At 38.2% G+C, this 23,744-nt stretch overlaps 1 protein-coding gene across 4 annotated transcripts in view; it reads left to right on the top strand.

The window, feature by feature from the left end:
• Positions 1-23,744, top strand: part of SIPA1L1 (signal-induced proliferation-associated 1 like 1) — a 221,344-nt gene that overhangs the window by 105,956 nt on the left and 91,644 nt on the right. For all 4 annotated transcript variants that reach the window (XM_011949634.1, XM_011949633.1, XM_011949635.1 and 1 more), the window contains one exon: positions 4,082-4,270. In XM_011949634.1, coding sequence (XP_011805024.1) covers positions 4,082-4,270 — 189 coding nt within the window. The remainder of the gene's footprint in view (positions 1-4,081; positions 4,271-23,744) is intronic.

Genomic DNA, 23,744 nt, shown 5'->3' with positions numbered 1-23,744 from the left:
CTGGCCATTCTTACCAGTTTTTAGTGATACTCTGTTATCTTACTTCCAAGTATTTTTGTCTTTCCCATTATCTTCTTTTTCTCTTCCCAAGGCCACTCTGATTTAAATTCCCATTATATTCTTCCTTTTCTGTGTTGTTTTTTTATCCACCTAAATTCATTTCCTTGTCACTTACTCATCCCATCCTTCATACCAGAGATTAAAGTTTCCTCCAGTTCTTTCTTTCTCAGTCAGATGCTGTCAGTGGTTTCCATGAGCTTCCCTTCTCAGCATGTCTTGCAGGCTGCTTACATCTGATCGCAGTGCCTGTGTCCTACCTGAGTTTCTGTCCTAAATTCTGCTATGGTCTGTGAACCACACCAACTCTTACCTTTCCCACCTCTGTTCTTTCTGCTTTATTCCCTTGACCCAAAATGTTCTATTTGCATTCTGTGGTCATAAGATTCTGTTCTCCAGCTAACCCATTTGAATAAGTTGTGTCCCTTGGGTCTGTTTCCTTAGCCTTTGACTGAAACATTCAAGTCAGTGTTCAAAAAAAACCATTACCACTTGTTTTTTACATTCAAATTACTGTTCACTTCATGACAACTCTTATTATTGCGTTTTCTCAGGTCAGAAACCATGAAAGCCACACTTTATTCCCATCTTCTGCTTCCTGACCCTGAGATCTGGTCTGTCAGCAACGCTTGTTCATTTTGTCTTCACAGTATGCCCAGAGCTCAACTACTACTCCCACCCTCACTGCCCAGTCCTGGTCCTGGTCTTGCTCTGAGAACTGGTCTCCCTGCTTCTATGCTGAAGCCCTGCCTCCTTTTGACCCAGAGTGTTCCTTTGAAATGTCATTCAGATCTCGTCATTCCTCAGTTCAAAATCCTTGAAAGCTTCCTCATCTCCCTCTGAGAAACAGCCACTGTCCTTGCTAGCCTAGGAGATCATGCGCATCTGCTTCCCTGTTATCTCTCTGCACCTCATCCCTGATAACTCCTCTTGGCTCAGTCTTTTCCCGCCACACTGGCCTCCTTCCTCCCTGGGCCACCTCAGGACACCTCTGACTCAGGGCCCTCCCCACTGCTGTGTTCTCTGTCAGGCTGCCTCATCTCCATCTGGCCTTTACTCAGAAACCACGGAGGCTTTCCTTGACCACTGAATCTAAGATTTCTACTCCCCTCCCATTTCATATCCAATTAAATGCTTTATTTTTCATTAATATTTAACACTGTCTTCTCTGTTGTACTTAGTCATTTTGTTTACTTTTAATCTGTCCACTGGAGTGCAGGCCCCATGAGGGTCTGATGTGTCAAATGGTGCTTTGCTTCCCTGTTTCTCGCTTGCTTCCCTCCTTCCCTGTCTCCTTTCATCCCTTTCTCCATGTCTTTCCTCCTTTTCCTCCCTTCCTTTCTTCCTTCCTCCCTCTAATGTTTATGTAATTAATTGCCACTAGGTTTTGTATAATTTTTTTCTTTCTAGTAATAAATAATCCCTAAATTTGGTTTAATGGTAATATTGTATAAGACTTTTGATAGAAATGTTTCCAGATATTGGTCCTGGTCTGTAGCTCCCAGATATTGGTCCTGGTCTGTAGCTCCTGGACTTTGAGAGATAGTTCCTTCACTCTTTTCACTGAAACCTATTTACTTAATACAAATGAAATAAGATTTAATTTGTATCAGAGACTTCTCATGTTGCTAATTTCCCATGCAGATAAATACAGCAAGAAAAAAGAAAACACGACAGTGACACTCTGGTGACTTCAGTAAGCGGCAGCAAGATAACAGAAATACAAACAAATCTCTTTCATTTTAGTATAAATAAACATTGCAAAACATAAAAGAAAATACATACCTTTGTAGGCATGGCAGTTTGTTTATGAGCAAAATTTTATGGCATGTGAGTGTTTTTAAGCATAGGAACACGAGGACTTATGAGGACTCACTTCATTCTTGTTTCTGGAAGTCATTAAGAAAAATATCAGTAATACTGGTGATTCAGATGTAAAAAATGAGCCATTCTTTTTCTCATCTGCTTTGGCTTTCATGAGTTAGCTGCTTTCTGTGGCTCAGGATGCAATGACTCAAATTTGGTCTTAGCTTCTAAATTGAGAACACCCCCTAGCCTTTGTGGCTCCCTATTTCAAGCTATGTATTATCTTATGAAGGAAAGAGTCAAATAACTGAGTTAGCCATTTTCCATGATGTAAAAACAAAATAAAAACCATTTGTGTCAAATTATACATTAATACATACTTGTTATTAATATGAGAAGAAATTGTTTATAATGAAAGAAAAAAGATGCTCATCAAATGAATAGACTGCAAATATTTCTGTTACCTTTTTCCTTTATTGAGAGTAAGACATTGATAAATTTTGCTTTTTCTTCTCCCATCTGTCTTGACCCCATCTGTGGGCAAATGTTACAGATCAAGCTCGTCCAACCCACGGCTGGAGGGCCGCATGTGGCCCAGGACAGTTTTGAATGTGGCCCAACACAAATTCATAAACTTTCTTAAAACATTATGATTTTTTTTGTCATTTTTTTTTTTTTTTAGCTCATCAGCTATTGGTGTATTTTGTGTGTAGCCCAAAACAAGTCTTCTTCCAGTGTGGTGCAGGGAAGCCAAAATATTGGACACCCATTCTCTAGATTCTAGATTTTACTTCCCTGGTGATTCTTCCTTTGGTTTCCATTTCCTTGCGAATCCTAAGTCGTGCCTAGTTTGCCTGAAGTCTGTTAGGGCCTCCATTCTAACTACATTCTCTGCCTCTATTGCTTCCTCTCACAGTTCATCTTATTTGCAACTTAATTTCTGAGTATACATCATCCCCCTACGAATGAGTCCTGAGCTGACCTGTAGGAGCCCAATGAGGTGTGTACCACTCAGTCAGCTTCAGGGTCTTCTGTGCACCCCCAGCTCACAGCTGCATCATCCGTTTCTCCCTGTACTCTCTTTGTGTCCATCTACAATAATCACTCCTTCCCACTTACTCCCTTTATTCCCAATCTCCATACCTTTGCTCATGTTCTCTCTTGACATTTTCTTGTTATAGAAATTGTTCCTCTATTTCATGGCCACTTCCTAAAACCATCCCTTTCGATGGGGCCTTTCTTTATGCCCTGAGCCACTGTGATCCATTCTCTGCCTTTGGACTGTCTTAAGGACCTGACCTTGTTATGCTTTGTTGGATATACTTGTCCTTCTGAGATTGCATTGTGTCTTTCTGACCTCTCACCCTCATTTTTGACAGTCAGTCTTCAACATGCCCTCCACTGGCTTTTGTAGCTCCTGTTGCTAAGTGGAAATGTATTCAGTTTGATGGGTTTTCTCTTCTTTCCCCATACAGTATTTAAATTATGTTAACAACTTTGCCTTGTAGACATATTTGGAAATTAAGACTACTTTAGGCTTCATGTCTGGTTAACTTTTCTCCAACACATTATCATTACGTAGGAAAATGTCTTTGCTTAAGGTATTAATGGTGGGTATTTTAAGAAGGGAAGGTATTTTAAGAAATAAGAGAAAATCTAAAGTAACTTCAGCTGCTGTTGCCTGTGCTGTTGTACTGATGGTGATGATTGCCCGGTGGCAGCAGCATTTGGTGACATGAATAGTTTATGCTTGTCAGCCATGCATTACAAAGTTTAAAACTTTCTGTCTCCCTTTTTACAATTCAAAGAAGTATAACATCCAAACTCTAAGTATTTATTCTTCAGACATTGCTCTGGGATTCTGCCTTCTTAATTTCCTAATTAGTATGCATAGTGACATTGTATAGCCATATAGAGACCTTGATCTTTACTGATCTCTTTAAAGAAATGTTATTTTTGGTCTTTAAATAAATATCCTCAGAAGTCTTGATTATGTGCTCCTTTGGACTCACCCTTGTCTTGAAAGCATTGATTTCATTTTTCATATGACAGTATCCTACATCACTTCTCTCATTGTTTCTCCCTCACTGGCTTTACCCATCAAAAATCATTCCCTAGCTCTGTGAGGAGCCCCACAGTCCAGGCCTGCAGTGCGTGTACATATGTTCAGGCATCTCACATCCCAGAAGCCTCACCACAGCACCTGTCTCTCTTGCAGCTCATGACACTGAGAGGTTCCGTCCTGGAGGATGCCATTCCATCAACAGCCAAGCACTCAACGGCCAGAGGCCTGCCTCTCAAAGAAGTGCTAGAGCACGTGGTTCCCGAGCTCAATGTCCAGTGCCTGCGGTTGGCCTTCAACACGCCCAAGGTCACAGAGCAGCTCATGAAACTGGATGAACAAGGGGTGAGTTTGCCTTTCCGAGGAGAGCATTCTTGCTCAGGTTTCCTGCTAGGCTTCCAGAATACAGACCTTAATGTTTCTTGTTTTGATGGAGAAAACTGATAACCTTTTATTGTGAAAGACACTGTCTTTGCAATTACTCATTTTGTTTTTACTTAACTCTGAACTCTGAACATTTCTCATCTGATGAAATTCTGTATGTCAGAATTTATAAATAAGGCACTTTAAACTATGTTGAATTCTTTTGATAATCTTCCATATGTACAGTACGTTTTTTGAGTGTCTGAGAGTAAATAATAGTTATAATAATTAATAATAATGAGCATATTTGCAAGTCCCTTTTCTAAGTGCCTTAAATATGTTATCTCATTTAATCTCCCTACCCTGTGAGAAAGGTACTCTTATTATTCGCATTTTAGAGATAAGGACTCTGGGGTACAGAGAGATTAAGTAATAAGTCCAATTTCACACAGTTAGTAAGTTTTGGAACCAGGGTGCAAACATAGTCTGCCTCAAAGTCTGTGCTACTTCACCGTGCTGTTCTTAAAAGCTTAGAGTTTCCAAGTCTATTAGTACCATCAAAGATACATTCTAGCCAAGATTTTTAAATATAAGAATGTAACATTTCACATTGTGCTTAGAGTAATTTCAGCATTTGGGCTAATTTTATAGATGATGTATTTATGTACTCTTCCTTTAATTCTTTTAGCATTTTGGCCATATTGCATCCTATTAGTGGGTGGCAGTAGTTTCATTACATTTAAAAATTCCTCCAAAAATAAAATGAGTTCAGATAGTTTATGTATTTCTTGTTTTCCCATTATGTTCATTTTTCACAGAAGGGTCCAGCTATTGAATGTCATTTTGTGAACAAATTTGGATAGAATTTCCTTTATCAAAAATTCCAATTTTATTAAAGTGAATGGGAGTCCAAAAAAATCGGTTTTAAGGTATATTTATTATTTTAATTCAGCCACTAAGAATATATAATGAAGCAATAGTTAGATGTCTCTTTTCTTTTTTTTTGGGAGACAGAGTTTCACTGTGTCACCTAGGCGGAGTGCAGTGGCACAATCTCAGCTCACTGCAACCTCTGCCTGCCAGGTTCAAGCGATTCTGTTGCCTCAGCCTCCCGAGTAGCTGGGATTACAGGCATGCACCACTGCGCCTGGCCAGGTGTCTCTTTTCTAATCTTTGCCTTTTTCTATCCCTTTCACTTTTCATAATGCACAGCTAATGTCTATTTGACACATATATCTAAAGAATGCTGTGAGTATCCATGTTCATAATGTGAAAATTCGTTGCCCTTTGAATGCTTCAAAAGACTACTGACATATAAACAACATTTTGGAGGCTGTTTTCCAGTAAATATTCTGAACATTTATTCTAACAAAGGAGTAGAAAAATGATGTTTAGGTCCAACTTTATTGATTCAGCCATTTCTACTACTATGTTTATCAAGGAGAATAAAAACATTTAGACATTGATAATATAGTCATATACTTAACATTTGAAATTTCTATTAAAACAGATTATTTTATGTACAGGAGATATTGCCATTTTCTTTTGTTTTAACTGTATTAAATAAAATTGGATACCCTAATTGTAGACATTATGAGGATTTCTGACACATTTTATGTCATCTGTTAGTGATTGCCAAGTGCTGGATCACAGATGGTGCTGATCTGTGATAAACATTTTATAGTCCTATCCACATGGGAAAGATAAGAACACTATAAAGAGTTGGACTCAAAGTTTATTTAATTCACAAAACTGGCCATTATTTTGAAATTATGGCCTTCCTATTCTTGGAAGTATTAAAATGTCCCTTCCTTCGTAAATTATTAATTATAATATATGATAGTTGTTTTCTTTAATATCTTTACTAGGCAAAATTAAAATTTGGCAATAAGTCAGTCTCTTCAATTTTACTTTGAAAGTAAGTGCCTTAAATATGTCATCCTGTTCAACAAGAGTATTACTATTAGACAGTAGTTTTTTACTACACAGTGGAATCTAGAGGTTCAAAGCATGCTATTCTATATGAACAACTCCATGTCTGGACTAAAGAGCACCGGGGATTGGCCTCTGTCTTTGTTTATCTCCATACATACAGCAGTCAAAGCCTGGATTGTACTGAGATAAAGCAGATGACATGCATACTTAGGCTTTTAGTCTTGGGAGTAATTTTTTTTGGTAGGAAATCTCATTAATGCCTTGGAATTATTCTGAGAAACTGATTATTTTGGTGCCTTTACAAATACAGATTTGAAAAAAGAAATGCTTATAAGTGCAGTGGATTGCGCATATGAATCATTGCAAAGCATTTTTAGTTTCCATCTGTGTCGTCATATTTTAAAATTTCCAGCTTTGTGTGTCTTTATATTTAAAGAGATTCACAGTGTGGTACCAGGAAACTGGACTCATCAGAAGGAGCTTTAAATCTCTTTTTACATTTGGTTTAAATGATTCTTTTAATATATTTTATGTTTTTATTAACTGTTTTACATAACCATGCTTTGAAAAAGAAGACATAATTTGTGTCCTATATTGTGGCATTTTGCCTTTCAAATCTTTGCTGCTCTAATTCCTCATTTTACCACTATCAAAAACTAAAGTGAACAGAAAAACAAATTACAATTTTATCTATTAAATATAAAAGAAAACACTGCACAAAAATCTAATAATTTGTTTTTTAATTTAACTTGACAATGATATATGTGTGGGAGCTGAAGTATGCGTTTCAATTCCTGAAGAAATTTATTTTAGAAAATGAACTAATTCTTTGTAGCTTATCCAGTCTTTTGCATTCTCCATCCTGAGGCCTTTCTGGGATTTTCACTACTTTTTTTGTTTTTTTGAGACGGGGTCCCTGTTGCCCAGACTGGAGTACAGTGGTGCGATCTTGGCTCACTGCAGCCTCTGCCTCCTGGGCTCAAGCAGTGCTCCCACCTCAGCTGGGATTACTGGGGTGTGCCACCACTCCAGCTAATTTTTGATTTTTAGTAGAAATGGGATTTCACCATGTTGGCCAAGGTGGTCTTGAACTCCTGACCTCAGGTGATCCACCTGCCTCGGCCTCCCAAAGTGCTGGAATTACAGGTGTGAGCCACCGCGCCCAGCCTTTCACACCCTACTGATGCCCATGTCAATTGTTAAAATGGCAATGAGAAGACAAAGATAACTTGCTAATATTTTCACACTGATAAGAATTTAGAACACTTGATGCTTTAGAAAATTTGTGTTCTTACTGCCATGCACCTTGATCTTCACTTACAGTACAATTGGGTGCATCTCATGATAAAAACAAATGACATAAATACATGTTTCATTTTACTATGTTCTAATCACTTTACTGGCATAATCTGATTTAATCCTCACAGCAGCCCGGTGCAATAGATTCCAGCTATTGGGCTATTTTACAGTCAAAGGGATTGAGGCATACAGAAGTTCCCAGAGCTATTTTTCTTACCCTTTATCACTTAATAGTCCTGAGCACTGGATACAAATTTGCATAATACTGCTCTTCAATTTTAAGATTTCCAAGATCCCATTTACAGATCTCGAATTACTTTGTTTTTAATTTCTTTTTTAAAAATCTCTTTTCTTTATTTTTTTTTATTTCTAACTAGGAATTCATTGTAGAATATTGGAATATTTTGATGCTTAAAACTATGCTATAGGCTGGGTGGTGTCATTCACACCTGTAATCCCAGCACTTTGGGAAGCTGAGGCAGGAGGATTGCTTGAGCCCAGGAGTTCAAGACCAGCCTGGGCAACATAATGAGACCCCTATCTCTAAAAAACATAAATAAATAATTTAAAAAACTATACTGTGAAGTATTAGGAAACTTATTATTTAATCAAGTCAACTTTTAAATAATGTAGAAAATTCAAATACTTTTAAATTTGCCATATCAGAGCCATTTTTCTTCAACAGTCATTTAAAAATACCTATATTTCATCTACTCTGTGCAAGGGGAATGAAAGATGATTATGTCAAGCCCTGGTTTAAGGTGTTCCCACATGTAAAGCCCTTAGTACAATGCTGGGCATGTGATAAAACATTCAAGAAATAGGAGCTGCTGATAATAAGATAATAACTTATTAGTAGCCCTTTACATGCATTATCTCATTTAATCTTTATACATATCCTATGAGAGAGCTTCTGTTGTAGTTGATATATTATGCTTACTTTCACAAGTAAGCAGGACTCTTTCAAATCCGGTAAATGCTTTTTAAGTATGACTCTGCAGGTTGTTAAATACTGTAGAGCACAAAATAGGCTAGTAAGACATAGTCCTTATCCATGAAGGAGACAGGGTCATAAATTACTGTCATAGATGTCAGGGTTAATATAATAAATCTAATAAGAGAATTGCAAACAAAGAGCAATGGAGGTACAAGCCAATGGGGACAAGTCATAATGGTTAACTGGAGCAGAATGAGATGGGCCTTGGAGGGGAAGAAGATTTCCTTAGGCCAGGGAATAAGCAGTTGCATGGTCCATACTCAGAACAATAGGAATGAGGCTCGGAAGGACAGAAGCACACAGTGCGTTCATGAGGGAGCAAGGAATCCCGCTCAGCCAGGAGTGTGAGGCACATGTAAGGGAGTAATAAAAGTAGGTGGTTTTTATTGACAGTGACTAGGCCAGGCGCTGTGTGAAACAGTTTCCATGAATTATTTTAATTAATCATCAGAACCCTTTGATACTATTATTGTTTCTGTTTTATAGCTAAGAGCACTGAGACACAAAGACCAATCACAATTAGAGTCTGTGAAGGCCGGTCTTGAATCCAGGCACTCAGACTCTAGAGCCTGTATTCTTAACCAGTACATCAGCCACCCTGTCCTCCTTTCCCTCCCAATGAATGGGAGAAGAAACTGGAATTATATTGCTGCAGACCTCAGTGCCCAGTATTCAGTGTAATATGTTAAACCCAAATAAAATTGGAATGGGTCTGGTTTATAAATATTTAAGGAACAGTTGCTAGTTTGCAGTAGAGAAAATTGGTAGTTCTGTTTTCATTAGGAAATGTCAGGTTTCATGTACATGGTAATGACTTTGCCTAACTAATCTTCACTGTTTTTCTAGATTATTAAAAATGCAGGGAAATGAAAATATTTATTGGGTTCTCAAATTTTAAGAAGTTATCCTTCAGGTTATTGAAGTTAGAGTAAGGGAGAAAGTGATCATATTTAATTTAACTCTGCAATAAATATCTCAAGAATGGATGTAAGGAAATGAGCAATGTTTATGTGGTAATGAATAGCACTGACCCTTTGATTAAGGACATGAATGAAATTCTCTGCTGACTTCGCCTATTCATTGCCTTGCCACATTATTTTATTGTGAAGATAAATGAGTTTGACTAGCCATTTTCTCTTTGATTCAGGCAGCTAATTTTGAAAAATGACCCATAGGGGAAATATTTTTTCCAAAACTGATTTTCTGTAAATGAAGCTTTGGCAGAACAATTGCCATTCCTAGAATTTTAATCATCTCTTAGATTATGATGTTAGCTAATGCATGTTTAGAGTTCAGATGGCTACCAAATTGATTCCAGACAACTGGTGGATCCGTATGTACATTTTCAGGAAGGAGACATCCACAATGGCCATCTAGTCAGGGGAAGAAATCAGTGGCATCTGTAGCTTTGTCTTGTGTGTTCGCAAGTAGTGATCACGCTGTGCTGACCCATCCCTGTCCTTTTGCCTGGCTGAGACTGGATTGGATGACAGGATGGAGTCCCTTCCAATGAGAAGATTCTGCGATTAATGGGACTGATAGTGTTAGCATCTGGAAGACATGTGGCTATGGTAGGACTGCAGTTTGCAGTGAGAGAACACAGCAAGACTGAGATCACATGTGAGGACTCAGATCACAGTTCAGAAAGACACAAGAATTGGTGGCAAACATTTCAGTCTTCTGGATTTCGAATTGTGGATTGCGTTTTAAATTCAGCTTTAAAATAAAAAGTTAAACTAATTGCTTTCCTATAGGATTTATCCGAAGTAGGCAATAGTTTCAAATGGTCCCAAAATCAAAGCAGTATAACTATATTTACATTCAGGGGTTCGATTTCTGCCAATTCCTATGACCCTTTTCTCCCCTGCCTCGTAGTTAATCACCTTATTAGTTTCTGTATTTCTGTTTAATTATGCAGATACCACCAAATACGCATATGCAACTTTACCTCACCCCCTATTTTAAAAAATTAAGTTCTAGGGTGCATGTGTACACCATGCAGGTTTTCTACATAGGTGTACAAGTGCCATGTTGGTTTGCTGCACGTATCAACTTGTCTTTACACCAGGCATTTCTCCCAATGCTATCCCTCCCGCAGCCCCCCACCCCCTGACAGGCCCCCAGTGTGTGATGTGTCCATGTGTTCTCATTGTTCAGTTCCCACCTATGAGTGAGAACATGCAGTGTTTGGCTTTTTTGTCCTTGTGATAGTTTGCTGAGAATGAAGGTTTCCAGCTTCATCCATGTCCCTGAAAAGGACATTAACTCATCCTTTTTATGGCTGCATAGTATTCCATGCATTTCACCCCTTATACAAAGTAAAACAGGCTGTAGACACTTGCTTTTTTCATTTAGTAATATATTTTTGAGATTTTTTTGTCAGCACACAGAAAGGCTTCCCAGCATTTTTACTACTGCATAGTATTTCGTTGTACTGCTGTACCATAGTTTATTTCATCAGTTTCTCCATTGATGGGCATTTATGTGTAGATTTAAGTCCTTTTCTCTTACAAACAGTACTGCAATGAAGACTTTTTTCTGTGGAATTAAAATTCATCTCAATGTCAAAAAAATCAGGTACATTTATTATCAACTTAATAGCCAGTATGAAACATTTTATCTTTGTGAGAAATTTTGCACAATACATTATTAGATAAAATTATTGTGTGTATGGAATATTTCCTTTACATTATGCCAAAGATAAAAATAGGTTAGAATATATCTGTGTACTTTTATATAAATAATTTTGAAAGCATCTGTCAGATTTTTTTTTTTTTTTACAACTTTACTACTTAGTATCCATATGTCATTTTTTTAAAGCAGTTGGATTTTTGTTAGTAATTCCCAATGAGGGTATACATTTTCTAACTGGCATTTTTTGCTCTCAACACCGAATTTTTCCAGTTTCTTTGTCATTCTTTTTGGAGGACTGTATAGAGATGTATCTTCAGGAAGTAGTTAAGGGAGTTATGTATATGAAGAACAAATCAAAGCAAATAATGTGAATTACAAGAAATTTTTTGTTTGTTTTAATGACCAAGGTCTTTACTTTCAGTAATGACAAAGTTGCTTATTGCAGACCAGCCTCCATTGAGAATAACCAGGAAAATTGAACAAAATATTTTAAAAACTATGTTTGGACTTTGTATTCTGGACAGATGGAATAGATGTATTTCTCTGTATTCTTCCTGCTGGTCACGTGTATAAAACAAACGTAAAATGAATCTGAAAGGTGGAGAGAAGCAGCGGGCTGGTTAGGGGCCTTGAGATCTCAGGAATGCCACAGCCCAGACCCTGGGTTTTCTCTTTGCTCGTATATCCCAGTCTTGGGCTGAAGAAGTCAGCAAACTGGAAATGCCTATTAGACACGGCCAAAATTTCCCCCAAACGTCTGTTCTTTTTAGCAAAAGGACCAAGAGAAAAAAAAAAAAAGGGCAAACTCAAGACAGAAAACTGTAAAGCAGGAACTTCTCTACTCCAACTGCACACTACGAAAACAAACTAACAACAACAACAAACCCACAGCGTTCCCTCCTCCTTAATCCTTGCTGAGGCATTATTAGAGAAGGCCAAGTGAGGAGCTGGAACTTTCATCACTGTGGGGTGGTAATGAAGCACTCCTCCAGCTCCCCACTGTGTGGCATCAGAAGAGGCCTGATGGAGAGTCAGGACATTTTTGCACACCCAGCAATAACAGGGTCTTCTTACCAAAGTGTGGGTGAAAGCTACACGGGCAGTAGTAATCGTGCATGCCTGATACCAACCAAGGTGGTATCAGGAGAGACCCAGAAAGGAGCTGGAATTCTCGCTGCTGCCTAGCAATGCAGAGGTGCTGCTTTCCCTTAGGTGTCATGGAGGTAACTTGACGTTCAACCCCACCTTGCAGTGTCCCTTTCTCTATACCAGAATGGTAATAAAGAAGGCCTGCTAAATAGATGATTTAAATACGATCCAGAGTCTCATAAATTAATATCCAAAATGTCCAAAATAGAATTTAAAATCACTGCTTATACCAGCAACTGGGAAAATCTCAACTTGAGGGAAAAATTCGATCAACACACGCCAATACTAAGATGACACAGTTGTTAGAATTCTCTGACAGTGATTTTCTGACAGCCATCATGAAAATGTTTCAATGAGCAATTACAAGCATGATTTTTATTTATTTTATTTTATTTTACTTTATTTTATTTTATTTTTATTTTATTATATTATTTGGAGACAGGGTCTCGCTCTGTCGCCAGGCTGCAGTGCAATGGCTCAATTTCGGCTCACTGCATCCTGCGCCTCCTGGGTTCAAGCGATTCTTCTTCCTCAGCCTCCTGAGTAGTGTTTGTATTTTTAGTATTTTTGTATTTTTAGTAGAGATGCCCAGCTAATTTTTGTATTTTTAGTGGAGACGGGGTTTCGCCATCTTGGCCAGGATGGTCTCGATCTCTTGACCTTGTGATCCTCCTGCCTAGGCCTCCCAAAGTGCTGGGATTACAGGCGTGAGCCACCACGCCCGGCCACAAGCATGATTTTAAAAAATGAAAAAACAGAAACTCTTAGCAAAAAATTGAAGGTATTAAGAAACAAATGGAAATGTTAGAACTGAAAAATAGAACAACCAAAATGTAAAACTCAGTAGACAGGTTTTTAGGATGCTAGTGGACCCTGGATATGGGCCATTAGCAGTCTACCAAAAATTATAAATTCTGAAATGTAAGGTACTTCAGTGGGCTAGATACCCTAGAAGCCCCTGTCCCCAGAGACAAAATGGAAGGGACAGAAGAAAAAATCAGTGAACTTGAAGATAAAACAAATAGAAATCACCAAATCTGAATAACAAAGAGTAGACTGGGGGAAACAAGTGAACAGAGCTTCACGATTTGTGGGACTACAATAAAATATTTAACAATTGTATCTTGGAAGAAGAGGAGAAAGATGGGAAGCCTTGAAAACGTATTCAAAGAAATAATTTGGTAAGAAATTTCCCAAATTTGGTCACAGGCATAAACCCACACATGACAGAAACTGAGCAAATCCCAAACAGTATAAATCCAAAGAAGTCCACAGCAAAACACATCACAGTAAAAGTTTTGAACACTAAATACAAAAAAAAAAAAAAATCTTGAAAGAAGCAAAAGATAAATGACATGTTACCAAATTTGGCCAAAGGCATAGACCCACCGATGCCAGAAACTTAGCAAATCCCAAAAGGCATAAATCCAAAGAAGTCCACAACAAGATACATCATAGTAAAATTTTTGAACACTAAATACCAAAAAAAAAAAAAAAAAAATCTTGAAAGAAGCAAAAGATAAATGACTTGTTACCTGTAAGGGAAGAACGGCTGGGCATGGTGGCTCATGCCTGTAATCCCATCACTTTGGAAGGCAGAGGCAGGTGGATCACCTGAGGTCAGGAGTTCGAGACCAGACTGCCCAACAGGGTGAAACTCTGTGTCTAGTAAAAATATAAAACATCAGCCGGGCATGGTGGCAGGCACCTGTAATCCCGTTTGGAGGGTGAGGCAGGAGAATTGCTTGAACCCGGGAGGTGAAGGTTGCAGCAAGCCTAGGTCACACCACTGCACTCCAGCCTGGGTGACAAGAGCAAAATTCCGTCTAAAAACAACAACAGCAATAACAACAACAAAAACACCTATAAGGGAAGAACCATTTGAATCACAGATTTTTCATCAGAAATCATGGAGGCCAGAAGGAAGTGGCATGATAATTTTCCAAGAGATAGAAGAAAAGAACTGTCAACCCAGAATTCTATGTTCAGGGAGAATATCCTTCAGGAATGAAATTGAGATATTCTCAGATAAAGGAAAATTAAGAGAACTTGTTACCAGTGGGCCTACCCTTAAAAAGTAGCTATCTAAACAGAAAGGAAGTGATAGAAGAAGGGATCTTGGGAGGGCACAGTGGCTCACACCTGTAATCCCAGCACTTTGGGATGCCGAGGCAGGTGTGTCACCTGATGTCAGGAGTTCGAAATGAGCCTGGCTAACATGGTGAAACCCCGTCTCTACTAAAAATACAAAAAATTAGCCAGGTGTGGTGGTAGGCACCTATAATCCCAGGTACTCAGGAGGCTGAGGCAAGATAATCGCTTGAACCCAGGAGGTGGATGTTGCAATGAGCTGAGATCATGCCATTGCACTCCAGCCTGGGCAACAAAAGTGAAACTCCATCTCAAAAAAAAAAAAGGGGGGGGCGATCCTGAAACTTCAGAGAGAAGGGAAGAGTAAAAATATGGGGAAATACTTTTCTTAATGAGCTTCCTAAATTATTTTGCCATTTGAAGCAAACGCTATAACAATGTCAAATGTACTTTTCAAACATGTACAAAATTTTTAAAATGTAAGTGTTTTATACATGGGGAAGAGTAAAGAGAGTAAAGAGAGGTAAAGTTTCTACACTTCACTTCAATTGGTAAAATGATGCATGTGGATATCAGCTATATAGATAAAGATATATATAGTAATACATAGAGCAATCACTAAAAAAACTTAAGTTCTAAGAGATACATTCAAAAGCACTGTAGATAAATCAGAAAGGAATTCTAAAGAGCACTCAAGTAATTCTCAGAAAGAGATAAAGAAAATAAATGAAAAATAAGATAAAATGACAGACTTAAACTCTAATGCAGAAATTAGTTCATTAAAAGCAAAAGATCTAAATATACCAGTTAAAGGACAGAGATTGGCAGAGTGGATTTTGAAAAGCATTATCCAGTTATATAAACTATAGAGTTACTTGAAATATAAGTAGTTGAAAGGAAAGAATGGAAAAAGATATACCATGCAAACGTGAATCAAAGGAAAGCTATGGTGGCTTAATAATGTCAGATAAATTAGACTTCAGAGCAAAGAAAATTAACAGACTGAAAGGGTCATTACATAATGATGAAGAAGTCAATCCACCAAGAAGACAGCAATCCTAAATATATATGCATCAAACAGAGCTGCAAATGTGAAGGAAAAAAACTGATGAAACTAAAAGGAGAAATAGGTAAATACACAATTACAGTTGGTGATTTTAACACCTCTCCTTCCACAATGGAAAGGAAAACTAGACAGAAAATCAGCAAAGACATAGAACTTCGACATCAACCGATAGGATCTAATTGACATAAAGCAGTTTACTCACAACAGCAGAATACATGTTCTTTTCAGTTGCACATGGAATGTATGCCAAGATAGACATCCTGTCCCATGAAGTAAACATCCTCAAATTTAAAAGAAGTGAAATAACAAAGTATGTTTTCTAATCAAAATGGAATCAAACTAGAAATAACAGAAACATAATGGAAAAATCTCTAAGCACTTGGAAACTAAAAAACAGATTTCTGAGTAACCAATGGGTCAAAGAAAACACTTCAAGGGAAATGAAAAATGTATGTAAACTGAATGGGAAGGAAAAGACAACATATGAAATATTGCGGAATACAATTAAAGCAGGCTGAGGTGGAAATTCACAGTACTAAACGCTGCATTAGAAAAGGCAAAACATCTCAAACCAGTAATCTAAGCTCATAACCTTATGTAATTAGAAAGAGAAGAGCAAAATAAACCCAAAGCAACTCGAAAGATGGAAATGGTATAGATCAGAAGTCAATGAAATTGAAAATAGAAAAACATTAGAAGAAATTAATGAAACAAAATGCTAGATCTGGCCGAGTGTGGTGGTTCACTTTGGGAGGTCAAGGTGGGCAGATGACTTGCAATCAGGTGGGTGGATCACTTGAGACCAGCCCAGCCAACATGCTAAAACCACGACTCTACTAAAAATACAAAAATTAGCCGGGCATGGTAGTGCGCACCTGTAATCCCAGCTACTCAAGAGCCTGAGGCAAGAGAATTACTTGAACTCAGGAGGCAGAGGTTGCAGTGAGCTGAGATGGCGCCACTGCACTCCAGCCTGAGTGACAGAATGAGACTCCATCTAAACAAACCAAAACAAAACAAAAAAAAGCTACATCTTTGGGGTTTTTACATTTGTTTATTTTTTCATAAAACCCAGATCCTGTGCGTGTGCACACATGCACACACGCGCGCGCGCACGCTGAATCTTTGAAATGATGATAAAATTGAAAATCCTCAGGCCGGGCGCGGTGACTCACGCCTGTAATACTAGCACTTTGGGAGTCCTAGACGGGCAGATCATGAGTTCAGGAGATCAAGACAATCTGGGCTTAACACGGTGAAACTCTGTCTCTACTAAAAATACAAAAAAAAAAAAAATATTAGCCGGGCATAGTGGCGGGCGCCTGTAGTCCCAGCTTCTAACCCGGGAGGTGGAGCTGGCAGTGAGCCGAGATCGCGCCACTGCACTCCAGTCTGGGCGACTGAGCAAGACTCCGTCTCAAAAAAGAAAAGAAAAGAAAAGAAAAAATCCTCTAACAAGACTTACAAAGGAAAACAGACAATACAAATCTTGTCAACACAGTAGTTCCTCAGTATTCATGGTTTCTCTTTCTGCAGTCAACTGTGGTCTAAAAATAGGAGAGTACAATACAATAAGATATTTTGAGAGAGGGGCAGTACATTGTACATTCACTTAACTTTTATTACATTATATTGTCATAATCGTTCTATTTTATAACTAGTTGTTAATTTCTTACTATGTCTGATTTATAAATTAAACTTTATCGAGTTGGGCTCAGTGGCTCACACCTATAATCTCAGCAACTCAGGAGGCTGAGGTGGGAGGATCATTTGAGTCCAGAAGGTCGAGATTAGCCTGAGCAACATAGTGAGACACTGTCTCTACAAAACATAAAAAAAAAAAAAAAAATTTATCCAGGCTTAGTGGCTCATGTCTGTAGTTTCATCTACTCAAGAGGCTGAAGCAGAAGGATCAATTGAGTCCAGAAGTTAGAGGTTTCAGTGAGCCATGGTCAAGTCACTGTATGCTAGCCTCGTTGACAGTGAGACTTAAAAAAAAAAAAAAAAAAGAACTTTATCCTAGATTTTTAGGTAGAGGGAAAAATATAGTATATAGTTATATAGGGTTCAGTACTATCCATGGTTTCAGGCATCCACTGAAGGTCTTGGAACATATCCCTCATGAATACGGGGGTACTACTCTATCAGAAATGAAATGAGATATTACCACCAGCCCCCCCAGTAGCAACAATGTATTAAAGAAATACTGTATACAACTGAATACATATAATTGTGACAAGATGAAATGGGAGAACTCCTCAGAAAACAGCCACAACTCAGCTAACTGAAACAGTATTTGAATAGCCCCTATGATTATTGAAAAAATTGAATTCATAATTTTAAGACTCCAAAAATGAAATCTACTGGGCCAGATGGTTTTCCTGGAGAATTCTACCTAACATTTAAAGAAGAATTATCACCAGTTCTGCACAATTGCTTCCAGAAAATACAAGATAAGGAACATTTAAATTTCATGTTATGAAACCCTAATACCAAAGCCAGACAAAGGCAGGAAAAAAGAAAACAACTCACCACATCCCTCATGAATGTACATATAAAATTCCTTGAAAAAAATTAGTAAATATAATAAAGTAGAAAAAAAATCTGTAGACCATGACCTAGTTGGATTTATTCCAGAGATGCAAGGCTGATTCAGTATTGACAAATCAATTAATATAGCCCATCGTACTAACACACTAAAGAAGAAAAATCATGTGATAATATCAATTGATGCAGAAAAAGCATTTGATAAAATTTGAGCTTATTTATGATAAAAACTAGGAATACAGAGGAACTGTCTCAGCTTGATGAAGAACATTTACAAAACTTCTATAGCTTGCATTATTCTTAATGGTGAGAGACTGGAGAAGGGGAAGGATATGTGCTGTTACTATTGCTATTCAACATAGTACAAGAAGTTCTAGTCAGTGCAGTAAGGCAAGAAAAAGAAAAGGCGTGTAGATACAGCAGTGGAAAAATAGAACTCCCTATTTCAGATGACATGTTGGTCTGTGTGCAAAACCCTAAGGAATCTATGGATAAACAACCTGGAACTACAAAATGTGTTTAACAAGGTTGTATGATTCAACATCAACTTACAAAAATCAGTTAGATTTCTTTCAGTGAATATGTGAACACTGAAATTAAAATATACCATATACAATCCCTAAACAAACAAACAAAACTTGGAGCCAAACACGATAGCCTGTGCCTGTAATCCCAGATACTCAGGAAGCAGAGAGATCATTTGAACCTAGTAGTTCAAGACAAGCCCAGGCAACACAGTGAGATGCCATCTAAAAACATAAAAGCTTGGGCATGCATCCTAACAAAACATGAATAGGACTTGTATTTTGGTAACTACAAAACCCTGATGAAAGAATCAGAACCCTAATGCTGGGCATGATGGCTCACTTCTGTAATCCTCGTGTTTTGACAGGCCAAGGAAGGAGGATTGCTTGAACCCAGTAGTTCAAGACCAGCCTGGGCAGCATAGTGAGATCCTGTTTCTATAAAAAAATTTTAAAAACTTAACCGGGCATGGTGGTGTGCATTTGTAGCTCCAGCTACTCAGGATGCTGAGCTGAGACAGGAGGATCGCTTGAGCCCAGGATTTCAAGAATGCCAGAAGCTGTGATCATCCGACTACACTCTAGCCTGGGTGACAGATTAAGTCCTGTCTCTAAAGAAACCAGAGCTAAATAAATGGAGAGGCATACTATATTTACAAATGGAGAGAGTCAACATACATTAATCATGTCAGTTTTCTCCAAATTGATACAAAGTTTAACTTCTTAATGTTTACCAAAATTCCAGCAAGGTTTTTTTGTAGTTATAGACAAGATTATTCTAAAGTTTACGTGAAAAAACAAAGGAACTAGAATACCTAAAACAATCTGAGAAAGAGGAATTAATGTGGTAGAAATTATTCTATCTGAATTTGAGACATGTTATATAGCTCCAGTAGTCAAGACTGTGTGGCACTGCTGGAATGATAGACAAATGGATCGGTGGAACAGAATAGAGAAACCAGAAATAGCCCCACACAAATATATCTAGCTCATTTTTGGCATAGGTGTAAAAGCAATTCAGTAGAGAAAGGATAGGCTTTTGCAACAGTGTTGGGACAACTGGACATTCATAAACAAAATAATGAACCTTGACTTTTTTTAGGGTTTTTTTTTTTTTTTTTTTGAGACTGAGTCTTGCTCTATTGCCCAGGCTGGAGTGCAGTGGCGTGATCTTGGCTCACTGCAGCCTCTGCCTCCCAGATGCAAGCGATTCTCTAGCCTCAGTCTCCCGAGTAGCTGGAATTACAGGTGCATACCACCACACCCGGCTAATTTTTGTATTTTTAGTAGAGATGGGGTTTCACCATGTTGGTCAAGCTGGTCTCAAACTCCTGATCTCAAGTGATCTGCCTGCCTCAGCCTCCCAAAGTGCTGGGATTACAAGTGTGAGCCACCAGGCCCCCAGCCTAAACCTTGACTTTTAAGCATCAAAAATTAAAATTAATTCAAAAGGATCATAGGTTGAAATCTACAAGTATTAAATTTTTTTGAGAAAACCATAGGAGAAAATCTTTGAGACCTTGAGCTTGGTTAAGAATTCTTAGATGTGGCACTAAGTGCTTGATCTAGAAAGAAAAAAAAAATTGAGAAATTGTTGTCTATCAAGATTAACAGTATCTTACAGTGCTTTTTCCCTTAGACATTTGCTGATAGGTTAAGAATCTTGAGGCTTTTACATCTAGCATAAAACAGCAGATAAAAAGGAGACAGATCAGAGCTTTCAGTCATCAGATCAAATCAGAACTTTTATATAGTGCTTTGGAGGTTACAAATTGAATTCAAGGCTTACTGGAGAACTGAGATCTGTAAAACAATTGTATTGAAATTCGTTTTTTTTGTTTGTTTGTTTTCCTTTGGGACAGAGTCTCACCCTATTGCCCAGGCTGGAGTGCAGTGGTGTGATCTCGGCTCACTGCAACCTCCGCCTCCTGAGTTTAAGTGATTCTTGTGCCTTAGCCTCCCAAGTAGCTGGGATTACAAGCATGTGCCCCCATGCCCGGCTAATTTTTGTATTTTTAGTAGAAACGGGGTTTCACTGTGTTGGCCAGGCTGGTCTTGAACTCCTGACCTCAAGTGATTCACCTGCCTTGGCCTTCCAAAGTGCTGGGATTACAGGCGTGAGCCACTACACCCAGCCTATATTGAAACTCTAAAACTAAAAATCCCCTAAAGTTAGATTCATGTAGAAGTAGCTACATTTAAGAACATATTGGACACAGTAGAAGAGAGAGAATTGATGAAGACCGATTACCAGAAAAATTTTTAACTAAAGAATGGAGACAAGAAAACATAGAAAAATACAGAAAAATGTCTGAAAGGAATGTGGGTAACAGCAAAATATATATATGATTGGATTTTCAGAAGAAGAGATATTTGTGCATTATTTGGGAATAAAAGCAGTGTTTGAGGAAATGCTGGTAGGGATTTCCAGAACTGATGAAAAGCATGCATTAAGATAGAAACAAGGAGCTCTGTCCACCCTAAGCAAGATAATATAAAAAGAAAAAAATCAAATGTAGGCTTATAGTAAAAATTGCTGAAAATAAAAGAAAAAGAGAAAAATCTTTAAAAATAGCCAGAAGGAAAAATACCTTTAAAGAACAACAAGACTGTTGAACATTTGCTGGGCTGTAAAGCCTAAAGAAAAAGTAGAGGCTGTGCACGGTGGCTCACGCCTGTAATCCCAGAGCTTTGGGAGGCTGAGGCGAGCTGATCACAGGGTCAGGAGATCGAGACCATCCTGGCTAACACGGTGAAACCCCGTCTCTACTAAAAACACAAAAGAATTAGCCGGACATGGTGGCGGGTGCCTGTAGTACCAGCTACTTGGGAGGCTGAGGCAGGAGAATGGCGTGCACCCAGATGCGGAGCTTACAGTATGCCGAGATTGAGCCGCTGCACTCCATCCAGCCTGGGTGACAGAGCGAGACTCCATCTAAAAATAAATAAATAAAGTAGAAGCCAGAAGACATTTCTAAAGTGCCGAAAGAGTAACCCTCACAATGAATTTTACACCAAAAAAAATTCTTTAAAATGTAGGCAAAACTAATTTATAGTAAAAAAAAAAAAAAAGAAAAAAGAAAATTAGGACAGTGGTTGCCTGAAGCAGTTAGAAGATGCAGGAATGGACTGCAAAGAGGAACCAGGAGCTATTGGGGTAATGGAAATGTTCTGTATTTTGATTGTGTTGGAGGTTTGTCAGAAGTTATTAAATTATACAGCTTGCATTTACCCTTCAGAAATCATACATTAATAAAGTTGATTTAAAAACTGAAGGCAAATTTCTGCATCTTGCTAAGATTTAGTAAGAGGGACTGCATTTAACCTTCCACCTGAAACAAAAACTAGACAAAACAGTGAAACAGTAGTTTTTATAATGTTGAACATCGGGCATTGAAGGACATTGATTGCCTGGGAGGTGGGAAACAAATGAGGTGTACCCTAAGATTGCACCAGCTTTCTGCCTAAAGAGAGTTTCCAGGCTACAGTACAGGCAGAGGGTACCCAGCTGAAGGCCAGAGGCCTCCCTGATTGAGATTGAGATGTGAGTCCAGGGAGGCTAGAATTCACAGAGCACAGACTATCAGGGAGGAGAGAGCCATAAACAGTCTACTTCTAGTGCGAATAGTTTCAACTCCTGCAAACCAGACTGGAAAACTTTATAATTGACATGGCATTGAGTAGAGCCTCAGAACGATTTTGCCTCAATAGTGAGGCAGAATTATCTTTAGACTAAACACTGCTCTCTTGCAACCAAGAGTTTAAAAGCAAGAACTAAAAGGCTCAAACTTCTGCCAAGTAATGTAACTATGAATCCAGAACAAAGTCAAGAATACTTTATAAGAATACAGCAATATCCAGCACCCAACAAGGTAGTATTCATAACGTCTGACAAACAATCATTTAATTAAAAACTACAAGGCAGGAGCATATGACCTGTAGTAGGGGAGGGGATAAAATAAACAATTAAAACCACAAAAATGACTTTGATGTCTTTCTAATGTTCAGGTAGCAGGAAGAAAGATTGAACATTTTTTTTTTTTTTGAGATGGAGTCTTGCTCTGTGGCCCAGGCTGGAGTGCAGTGGCCGGATCTCAGCTCACTGCAAGCTCCGCCTCCCGGGTTTACGCCATTCTCCTGCCTCAGCCTCCCGAGTAGCTGGGACTACAGGCGCCCGCCACCTCGCCCGGCTAGTTTTTCGTATTTTTTAGTAGAGACGGGGTTTCACCGTGTTAGCCAGGATGGTCTTGATCTCCTGACCTCGTGATCCGCCCGTCTTGGCCTCCCAAAGTGCTGGGATTACAGGCTTGAGCCACCGCGCCCGGCCAAGATTGAACATATTAAGTACAAATCTGGAAAAAGAAAAGTTTTATATTTATAGATATGAAAGCTATAATATCTGAGTTGAAAAATACACTGGATAGAATTAACAGCAGATTAGACATTGTGGAAGAAAGAATTAGTGAATTTGATGACATAGCAATAGAAACAATTGCAAAAAAAAGAAAAAAAAAAAACAACATCAATGTGCTGTGAGACAACTTCACCTGACCTAATATTCATATAATTGGAGACCCCAGAGGAGTTAGGAACCTAAGTAGTTGAGGAAATAATAGTTCTAGATTTTCCGCATATGATGCAAGCAGACCCAAGAAACTCAGTGAGCCCTAAGAATAAGAAACATGCAGAAAATGGCACCAACACACATCATAATCAAATTGTTTCAAGCCAGTGATAAAGAGAAAATCTTAAAAGCAGCCAAAGGGAAAAAAATGTTGATTTTCAGAAGAAAGGTTATCAAAATAGGAAAAGTTAGATGATTTTTTTAGTCATTAGAGAAAGCCAAAAGAAAGCATAGCAATAGTTCTCAGATGTTTACGTCTCAGAGTCCCTTCACCCTTTTAAAAGTTAAAGATCCCAAAGAGCATTTGTTCATGAGACTTTTTTTGTGTGTTTATCACATTACAATGAAAACAAATTAAAAAATGTTATTTTTACATGTTAATTACATGTTTATTTAAGTAACATGTTTGTGAAAAAAGTTTTCTAAAATGAAAAACTAGTGCAAAGAAAGTATTGTTTTTGCAGGTCTCTTTAATGTCTGGCTTAATAGAAGGCAGTTGGACTCACATATGTGCATCTGCTGTCAGTCTGTTGCAATATGTTGTTTTGGTTGGAGTAGATGAAGAAAATCTGGCCTCACAGAGTTTATGT

Source organism: Colobus angolensis, unplaced genomic scaffold, assembly GCF_000951035.1.
Source record: "Colobus angolensis palliatus isolate OR3802 unplaced genomic scaffold, Cang.pa_1.0 Scaffold3, whole genome shotgun sequence".
In the NCBI taxonomy this organism is placed as follows: Eukaryota; Metazoa; Chordata; class Mammalia; order Primates; family Cercopithecidae; genus Colobus; species Colobus angolensis.
Note: the sequence above shows the minus strand (reverse complement) of the source record. Positions and strands in the feature narration are given on the sequence as shown.